The sequence below is a fragment of the Limulus polyphemus genome, unplaced genomic scaffold, assembly GCF_000517525.1.
Source record: "Limulus polyphemus unplaced genomic scaffold, Limulus_polyphemus-2.1.2 Scaffold3955, whole genome shotgun sequence".
Classification (NCBI taxonomy): Eukaryota; Metazoa; Arthropoda; class Merostomata; order Xiphosura; family Limulidae; genus Limulus; species Limulus polyphemus.
Window position 1 is genome coordinate 61,519 of NW_013669565.1, and position 10,647 is coordinate 72,165.

Sequence of the window (10,647 nt, forward strand, 5' to 3'; positions counted from 1 at the left end):
ACTAATTGTATTTTGTTGTAATAATCAGCTTAAATAATAAAAAAATGTACACCTCATTCTCATTATGCCCATTCAATAAAATACAAATATGATTTCAAATACTTTTAATAAACTCTGAGTTTGAGAAAACTAAAAAAATGTACAACACCACAAACACAGGATCTCAGAGGAAAATCCAAGAATAGTGTTATATGCAGAATTATCATTTTCTAAAAACAAGTAATATAATTAATGTGATAAGTGTTTGAGTAATACATTTTTGTACAAATACTGTAAAGTACATAATGCATCTATCTCTCCAAAAATAACATTTTAAATAGATATTACAAAGTAAAAGTATTGGTAATCACAGGCTCTATATCAAATATTATTAATCATGTGAAAAGAACAGCCAATTTGTACATAACTACAGGATTTGTTTTTTTATTATCTGATACATCTTTATCCTGGTCCTTCATTCTGTAACTTTTTGTCTATCAGCATCAAAATGTTTAGTGACAAAGTGGTTATCAAATGTAACAGAACATTAATGTGCTAAAAACCAGCATGAAAATTACCTTTTTGGCTTTAGTGAACTGTCTATTATAAGCTGGTTAGCAACAGTAACAAAATCTTATCCTATTATAAACTAACATGAAAATTTACTACCCATCATCAGTAATATATGTATAGTGCTAAGCTGGTTATGCAGGCATTACAAAACATGTTCAAAATCAAAATGGAAGTGTACATATCACTAACATCTACAACACTGTTTACAGCCACATGTTAAGTGATATGTTTGTAATGCTCATAGTGTCTTTACAGCCTTGTATAAATACAAGTATTAGCTTCTCCTGGTTGCCTTAAACATAATACTGTGCCAATTTCATTACATCTCCTTTCATATTTTCCACCAATTTAAAATGCCATTGCTGGATTAGTGTAAGATGGACACTGAGATGGGTCCAATAGTCTTCTTCGTTCTCGAGCCATACTAATTCGAATATTTTCCTCTTGGTGGTATCGGCATAACTTGCAAGTTGACAGAACAGTTAAAAGAACCCAGCAAACCCATGAACTCCATGATCCGAACTGTAAAAACAATGTATTTTTGTCAAGACACATTTCACAAGTTTAAAAGTGGCAACAAACTGGTATATTTTGATAATTTTTTACAATCACAATAACATCTAAAACATTTTAAGATCAGGGAGTGATACTAAAAACTTTATTCAAAATTATACAATAATAAGAGAATGAAATTAAGTTTCCCAACCATAGTTAAAAGAAGCATCTGAACAGAGAATTATGAACCTTGTGCTGAATTTCACACTACACAGAAAAGTATGAACTTAGTACATACCTGAACTGTTCCCATTTGAATGTAAAAACCAAAAGTATCAATCCCATCTTTTTCATCAATCTGTAGTAGTTCAGCATCATCACATCTAACCAATTAAAACATCATAAGATTAGCAGGTATCAATTATATGTACTGAGAAGAGTCACTTTTAGGTTCTCAAGAAGTTCAAAGCTTTTGGATACATGTAGGTCAACACAACTCATCATTTCCTATTAACAGATAATTTGTTTCATTGTACACCAAAAAAAAACAAATAAGAGAGACAATGTTTATATGAATTATGCTGTTAATTATGAAGTGATGGTATATGTAATATAAATCATTGTTTATTATATATGGCTATTTTTGATTGGATCGGCATAACTTGTGAACTGATAAAACAGCTGAACCCAGAAAACCCACAAACTCCATGATCCAAACTGAGATGAAATACACACTTAACAGAAACTGCATTTTTTATCAAATGAAATTCTTAATAGCTTTTTATTTTCTACAAATGATAAGTTAGTGTTATATAACAACTTGGCAATATCCTAACAGACCAAACTCTACAGTGAGTAAAAGTATATCAATAACTTGAATGCAACGAAAACATGTAACTTACGAGGGAAACCTTTGCATGACAGTATTGCACCAGGTATGGAGACCTCCAGTTACAATGACAGAAGCTACAAAGATAAAGCCAGTCACCAGCAAGTTAATCACTGTGTCCAGAAAAGCAGACAGAAAGGAACTGAAAGAGAAGAATTTGTGTAATTTAAAAATATAAAATGGTTTACAGAGGAAATTATCATTAATCTTTCTTCACTTTTCATAATGACAACTTGTGAGAAGAAACACATCTACCAAGACAATCTACATATTACTGTTTTCATCAGCTATTATGATTTTGTAGCTTTATCATCTTGGGTTTTGACACACTTTAAAAATAATGTCATCAATTACAGAAAAATTTATAATCCTGGGTTTGTCATGTATATGTTACCTTTCACCAGTGATTAAATCCCAAATTTCATAACTACTGCTTAATTATAGTGCAGTTTGGATACAAAGCTATTCATATTGTATAGTATAATTACTCATTAGTGCTGTATGTATGTTATACTTATTAGGGTTGCATGCAAACTGACCAAGCAACAGATAAAATGTAAATACTTTTCTAGTTTCATAACATAGGCATGTTTAATTTAATATCACAGGGTTGTCCAACTTTGAGCTAGTGATGAGTTACATAGTATTTTGAGCATGGCTCAGGTTAGATACTTAGCTATGAACAAAAAAATGTATCAAGTTTATTAATATTAAAATCCACAGTAATATAGTAATAGGTAACAAATGTTAAATAACTAAGCCTCAAAGTCAAAGGATTTAAAAGTAAATAAACTCTATTTTATATTTTTGCCTGGTGGTTAAGAGTACCTCACAGGCCACCAGTAGGACAAACCAGATCTATCAAAAATATTATAATCTCAACCTTACCTGTCTACTCCCTTGAAGAGAAAAACTGAAAAGCGAACCACTTGAATTACAGACATGACCATCATCATTATTCCCACAAACAGAACAAAGCTACAATAACTTGGAGAAGCCCAGGAGGCTCGTAGGTAACCTCCATCATTGTCAAAGTAGCCAGTGGTGTAGAATAAACAATGGCCCTTGAAATTTTTTATGTTGATGCTCAAAGGAACAACCACACATAAGGAGAGCAAAAAGGTCACAGTGTAACCTGTTGCTTGGCTCAGAAGTAACTTGTTTCCTAAACCCATATCTCTTTTTCAACAATGTAGTAGCTGTTCAGAAGAAAGTAAAAAAGAGAAAATATGAGGAATAGTTTATAAGGGCATTATGGACTCAAAATATTTAGTTTCTTTTGTCATTTTTTTTACATTTTGGTAAAACCTTTCTAAGAGACAGAAATTGATTAACTTTTCTTAGTTCTACATGAACACAAAAAAAGAGTTGTAAAGGGTATCTGGAATCCAGCCTATTTAGTCCTTTTGTTGGATAGTCCATTTGGCCAGATTATTAAACTTGAAAGTGTACTGAAATAATTTGAGTAGAGTTAGAAAATATTACAATTTATTAACAATCCTCTTATTCAGTATAATTACATCTATTTTAAGTAGTCTTCTACTAAATAATTAGCCATAAACAACTTTAGTTTTTTAAAAGAGCTAAGTGTTCAAGTTCTACAACATAAGGCAATGTTTTCTTAATAAAAGAAAAAGATTAATTAGCTACATATTATACAAGCTATTCTTTAAAGATTCGACTTGCAGTTTGTTTCATCAAATAAAAATGAACAGAGATGATTAAGATATAAGTACTGTATGCCTGTTAAGTGTTGTTCAAACTCCACTGGTCACAGATTTAACTGCTGTTTTACACGGGATAAAATAGGGTCTAGTCAACTTGTTTTCTAATTGTCATGGGATGCACTTTTTGTGCTTTATACAAATTCACTATTGACTTTAATATTTTATAAATTTAGATTTTAAAGTCCCTAAAACTGTTCTTACCTTCCTAGTTATAAAGGTTAGAATGCATTGTTTTATCAATTGGGTACCATCACTGTTAGTAATAGTTGTGGTCATAAATCCAAATAGAAGTTTCTTTTTACAACAGTTTGATCATGATAGATATGAGCATTTGAAATATGTAACAATTTTTCTACTGACTACTGTGAGATCAACTGCAAACTGGTGGGATTCCAGAACATTTATCATCACACATTGTAATCTGTGGAGGGAACAAGATTCACTTTATAACCTAGCATCATTACCTCTTAGCAGGAGGTGAATATTTTTCCTTTTAATTTCCCATATATTCTTTACACTTCCAATATTTTCCTAGTTACACCACAAATATTACTTCCTTGAAAATGCCTCACATTAGAGCAGCATGTAATAAATCCATGTGTTCTGTGAAATTAGTAAAACTTTTGTTTGTTATTCAGCATGACCTAATAACTGTTGTTAGAAAAAATGTCACTGATCTTTCAACTCTGATCACTGAGGAAGTTTTACTCTTTCATATATATGGGGGGGGGGATATTTTCAGAGGTCAAAGGCCATGTCATCGTGTTTGTTGACTCGCATTCAAAATTTCATCGAACTACTATTTCATGAATTTATGTCAAAAAGTTTGGTATCAAACTGTAGATTATAATTCAAATTTTAGTATTATAAATTATTTAATTTCTTAATTTAAAAGTAAATATTAAAAAATACAGTTGAACATCGATTTTTGTGTGTCAAGTGGTATGTTGAATGCAGCGCTGGTTCAAATTAGATGTTTTTAATGTTAAAATACTAAGTCTATGTTTCATATGAATTAGGAACTAAAATTACTGATATTGACAAGCTAGAATATAAAACAAGAACCTCATATCACTCATGTACTGAATCAAACACAGTAGCACCACTCACCTCTTTCTATTTTTGGAAATGGCCCCTTATATACATTTACTTCAATATATGACATGTGAATAACCAATCGAAAATGCAGAATGTACCCCTAGTGGCTTTCTCAGCCATTTTCATGTGTTAAGACACCATCTTGTTTTTTTTACCCAGATTTCAATGAAGTAGATTAGGTCTTTTGTGTGCTCAGAATTTAATATTTTTTAGACCAAAATACAGCTTTCTTACTAAGCTTTATTAATTATAGTGGAATTCTATGGTATCGATATAGTAAATTATGATTTTTTGGTTATTCATTTGTATATATAAAACTTAAAAAAAATTATTTCACTTCATATCCTCCATGTGTGAAATTTTAAAAGGCTTATTAACCTACATCAAGCAGCAACCGAGTACAAAGGTCATAACTAGAAGAGATAATTGTATGCTTTGCTTCTTTATTTACTGTTCTATGTTTTAAGAAAAATAAGTTTAAGAACTTATTTCTACATAGTAATAATCTATATACATGTATAATGTAAAATAATTGAAGGGTGACAACAAAATACTAGTCTACTAAAACACAACCAAGACAGCTCACTTTGTAAAGACTAAAGATCAGATTTATGTTATATGATATGGTAACATGAGAGCACGTGTGCCGCATCATTGTAACTTCTGTACTGTTAACCAGGCACGGTTGCAAGATCAATATAATAAAAATAGTAGAGATATATAAATGTATAATGTTATGAGATTTAAGCTATTTAGTCTAAACATTTATGTTTTTGTGTTATAATTTGTTGTCATTCTAGAATGAAAAAGGCATAATTTATATTTATTTCCTAATTTTTTTTTAACGTGGTTACGAGATCGGTCAAATCACCCAAACCCATACAGAGATTCATTTTTGAAAATAAAAGATAAAATAGTTTTTTTTAAAGAAACATTTGATAACTATCTGGATATTATAAAGATTTCACACATGAAATTTCAAAATTTTCTGATGTATAAAAGTTTTTTAATCTTAAAGTTACTTTACATGTCAGATAGGCAACTTGGGATAAGAAAAAATGGCATGAGAAAAACATTGTCTAACAAACCATTAAAATTTTATATTTTGCGTATGAAAGCATTGTAATGTTTACTGATAAAATGCCAAATTTCGTTATATATGCTTACTAATATAAAAGTTATTGCATGAAAAGTATAACAAGCACAAAATGGTTACATGGTCAGTCCCAGAAAATAAGCCCATTCTGAAAGAGTTAAGGAAAACAAGGGACCATCTAGGCTGTCCCATCCACTAAACTAGATTATAAGGAAACTCAAAGCTAGCCCTTATCATTTAAATATTTATCAAGCCTTCCATTAATTTTACTGCCTCCACATCTGAAGGCAATCCAGTCTGTTAGAAAAATGAAACAAGACTTTAGAAAGGTTGTCAATACTTTCCTTAAAAGTAAAGGGTAAGTTAAATTTTTACTTTCCTCTAGGGTAATTGTGAAGGGACAGTCTTGTTGTTCGTATGTTAATATTGTTATATTGTTTAGTTATTGGCACAGTTTAATAATAATAATAATAGCAATTGGGAGCTATGAAATGTAGTACCTTATTACTAAACTAATAGTAATAAATTGTTTCATTGTCAGTTATTTTGAGTTAAGGCCATCATTAGGATTTCATCATATTAAATTACGTCAGAAAATTTTTCAAAATGCATATCTACGAAATAAGTAACATTGTAAACACATGAACTTTATGAAGCCTGAAGTACCAGCAATACTAATACTACTAACAGTCTATTGAACTTAAAATTTCAACAGTACAAACTTCAATACTCACTGTCCGTCCACTCAACTTTAAATTAACTTAAGTTCAAGTCAATGGAATGGTAATAATTGACCCTATGATTGAATTCAAATTAAAGCTGTATAACTTAGGACATAAGGAATATACTAGTTAGTAACTAAATTAACAATAAAATCATGAAAATATTTCAAGTGTTAAGTTATTCATACCATTATGATATCATCACGTTAGTCATCACACACGTCAAAGTACTTCTTCTAAAGCGCATATCATGAAGTCCTGATATTTTTCACGGAAAAGAACTTGATAACTATTTAAAACAAAATAAAATCAAAAGTTTTGTTATTATATTTTTTATTTTTCAATTTCTTAATAAATAAATGATAAAAACAGAAATATTGAAAAAAAAATGTTATATTATTTACTGCATAATTTTCGTCACAAACCTATGTAACACACCAGTTACTCAGTTAGTTACGCCAAGAACAAGCCAGGAGAACTGATCAAGTAATCGTTAGGGTTAAACGAAACACTGGACGCATTGTTAATGAACTCCGCAAAAGAGAATCCAGGTAATCCACGTTTACATGTGCTTTGCATTAAGTTGAACAGTTTTTATTAGTTTGTATATTGTTATCATATAACATCATCAGATGCATTTTTAAATTTATTTGTTTTACTTGTTAATACTTGAATTAGTGATAGGTGTTTCTTAGATTACATTAGTTTAGTCCAATTTTTAGGCCTAACGACACGTAACTTAATTCAATCCTACGACTTGTACCAATACCACCCTTATTAGGAGTAACACTATGGTGAGGTACGAGTTCCGCTAACACCATACTAGTTCTATTAACATCATACTCATAGTTACACAGTACCAAGATGATTCTAGGATTGAAGGGTTTATCCTGTTAATGTTATGGGGTTAGTTTGAAATTTCTTGACAATGACATGTTTTCTCTGGAGACTGGACAAGAGAGAGGATCCAAAGGGCATGATTTAGGTTTTTAAGATTTGGAATGCATCATATCAAAGAATAGCATATTATTTAATTTAAAAAAAAAATCACTTAATGTATCCAAACAATGAGACAAATCTTTGTTTTCGAGTATGTAGGTTCTAAAATTATGATAAATGTTTAATTAGAGGGGGATATGTTAGTTATGCAGTCATTATCTGTATTGAATGGAAATAAAGTACCTCGCAAAACCAAATACAGGCTATAACCTTAATGAATTCCATGTGTATTTGTGAATAATTATGCAAACAATTCTAGTGGAGCAAGGACAACACAATCTTGAAAATAATTTTCACTTGTGCTTTAAGTAGTAATATAATTATTATCAGTATAATGTCCTAAAATTGAAATGTCCATTACACATAAAGAAAACAGTATTGAAAAGTAGACAAAATGTTGGAAAGTTATGAAAATGCACTGACTTTTTGATATATTAGTAGTTGTTAATCTGATTTTTGCCAATAATTATCCTTTGAATATGCCATGAATATATATGTAAAGTTATTATTGGCATTAAATACAAAGTTTTGGAATGTGACAGCTTTGACCTTTGATAATGTGATAATCATAAAGTCAGTAACTTCAGCTAAAGGGATCAATGATCTTTGGTAAAAGTTAGATCAAAACATAAAATAATGGTCTGCTGCTGGAAGCTGTTCGTGACCTGATTCCTTCATGTGGCCTAGGGGTTAATCTCCAAGAGGGAGAATTTAGACTCTGATCAGTCATCTTCTGCCTCTCTTTTGTAGTTAGTTACACGTTTTTGTGAAGTTTTGGAGATGCAGCCAGTTGCTTTTGAGTCTAGCCCAGCTTTGTTGTCCGGTCGTTCTCAAGGAGATTACTTAGTTTTCCTCCTCCTCCTGATATTGCTGTGCTTGCAGGGAGGTTTGCAACACAGTTACGTGAGGGTATCGCTAGGCCTCCCCCCTTTCGTTTATCTGAACAACATGCCCTGGCGTATCAATGTCAGGATGATATATATTTGGACATCCAAAGATTGGCTCCGTTGTTGGATCTATTGGGTGCCAGGATACAAACCTGTTATCTCTTTTATCAGGTCAAAATTTTTCCAGATTAGTTTTAACTTTTACTACTGTTTTAAGATACTTCTCTTCCCTTCAACTTTTGTCTGAAGCATATCATCAGTTGCCTCAATAATTTGTCGACAAACTGGGCCCTTTACTGGTCACTACTACTGACACGTTTGTTCTCTGTGGGACTTGCCTTGGTGTCATCTATTGCTGGAACTTGAGTCTTGATGTATTCTTGGAAGGTATTCACTTTTGCCCTTCGAGATTTACGGGAAGTGCCTTTTCTTTGGCCTTATTTATTTGCTGGTATTCCAGAATCTTTAGAAGCTGGAGTTGATACAGTATGTTTGCAGCATTCTTTATTGTCTTTGGTTGCTCGATGCTATTCTACTTCCACTGGTACTTCTGCAGGTTTATCTCTTTGTGTTTCAAGGTCCAACTCCTTCCACTCATCATTCCATTGGTTCTCTTAATTGTTTCCGTCCTTATTCTTGGGGGAGATTTTGTGGGCCAGTATATGGACTTCTCCCGACATGTTCATATCTCGTTACCTTCACGATCTGGTAGTTTCCTCTTTGAAGGGACTTTGTCTTTCCCCTGTGGTTGTGTTGACTACCTCTACCAGATTTTAACAAGGAGGTGGGTAATGTGTTATCTGACTTACAGTTATTGTTCTTTTCTCTTCTAGGGTCCCTATTGATTTCTTTTGGGTCCCACTCAGTGGCGAGTGTTGCCCAGTTGGATATGCTTGTACTTAAATTCTGCACTAGCAACCATTATATCAGTTCCTGGTTGCAATGGGCTCTGACGAGATGAGGTGTTCCATAAGACCATCTGGATGCAATAATATTACAATATTTCTAATGGACCGCTACTCGTGGACTATCATGAGTAAAGCTAAAAGAGATTTGCCAGTCCCTGCTGATCTTAGAGCTGAGTCAGTCGAGATCAGTTTGCTTTTAAAAATTAGGGAACTTAATTCACCTTTTGCACTGTCTCTGGAGACCTATTCGTCAGGACTCTCCAATGCTTATGTCCCCCCCCCCCCCCACCACACACACACTACTACTACTACTAGTGGAGCTCAAAAGTCCTTACTACATCTTGTATTTCTTGGAAATTACCAGTTCCAAAAAAGAAATAACTGTTACTTGGAATATAACAGAGTCATTGCCATTAAAACATATAATCGTTGGAGATGTGTGGTATTTTCTTTTAATAGTTTGATGATGGCTGTTATTGCTTCTTCAATAGGTATGGATGGATGTAATGCAATTACATCAAAACTAAACAGAATGCTGTTTAACTATAAGTTTAGCTATTTATTTGCAATCTTCTTGAGAATTCTGGGTACTATGTTTATGGTTAGGTATGAGAGTCAAAAGTCCATGTAAAAGTTTTTCCATTAACAATGATAAAGCTTGTGTGGGTTATCCATATGCATAGACAGTAGGCCTTAAAGGGACATTGGTTTGTTGGACTTTAATTAAGGTTAACATAACTGGTAAATGTAACTATTTATGTAGGACTTTCTTCAAAATGACTGCTTTTTTTCGGAAATCTTAATCTTATGGGAACAAGATCAGCTTGATGGTTTTCCAATTCTTGTGAATGATAGCCATTTCAGTTCAAATAATAATAATAACTAAAAAATATTCAGTGGCAAAAAGAAGTAAAGATAAAATAGGATAAATAACACTGTGCTATTTGTTATGGCTGTAAAAAAAAATAATTTGTGACTTGAATAAAATTGATAACTACAATTCACTTGCTTATTCTGGTTCACACCATAACAGTTGCTATTCATGTAAACACAGTTAATTTAGTGCCTAGAACACTACTGTGTTGTATCCTAGCTGGTCTGAGATGTGGTACTTCCCAAAAAGCTTCTTCAGCATTGGAACTGACATGTAGTGTGGTTAACATATTCTCCTTTGCTTTCACTCATAGACTCTTAGAAATAATATTGTCATCATGCTTTAGATATCTAAAGCTTTCCATTACACTAAAGTTGAGTTTCACAGTATTCTTGAAAAC

General features: G+C 32.1%; 2 protein-coding genes across 3 annotated transcripts in view; one reads left to right on the forward strand and one right to left on the reverse strand.

Annotated features, from left to right (window-relative positions):
- Positions 1 to 89: 89 nt before the first annotated feature.
- LOC106470344 (transmembrane protein 179-like) lies at positions 90 to 6,870 on the reverse strand. Of its 2 annotated transcripts, none has more exons than XM_013930894.2 (5): positions 6,768 to 6,870; positions 2,825 to 3,135; positions 1,950 to 2,078; positions 1,346 to 1,430; positions 90 to 1,074 (listed from the first exon to the last, which is right to left on the reverse strand). In XM_013930894.2, the coding sequence occupies exons 2-5, from the start codon at positions 3,109 to 3,111 to the stop codon at positions 901 to 903; spliced, it is 675 nt and encodes a 224-aa protein (XP_013786348.1). In that variant the 5' UTR covers positions 3,112 to 3,135; positions 6,768 to 6,870; the 3' UTR covers positions 90 to 900. The 2 variants fall into 2 exon arrangements, with proteins under 2 accessions (XP_013786348.1, XP_022254664.1); XM_022398956.1 differs by lacking the exon at positions 6,768 to 6,870 and adding an exon at positions 6,592 to 6,611.
- Positions 6,871 to 7,000: 130 nt separating this feature from the next.
- LOC106470343 (pre-mRNA-processing factor 39-like) overlaps positions 7,001 to 10,647 on the forward strand; it is a 34,425-nt gene continuing 30,778 nt past the window's right edge. The window contains exon 1 of the mRNA XM_013930893.2: positions 7,001 to 7,130. Coding sequence (XP_013786347.2) covers positions 7,106 to 7,130 — 25 coding nt within the window. The 5' untranslated portion in view covers positions 7,001 to 7,105. The remainder of the gene's footprint in view (positions 7,131 to 10,647) is intronic.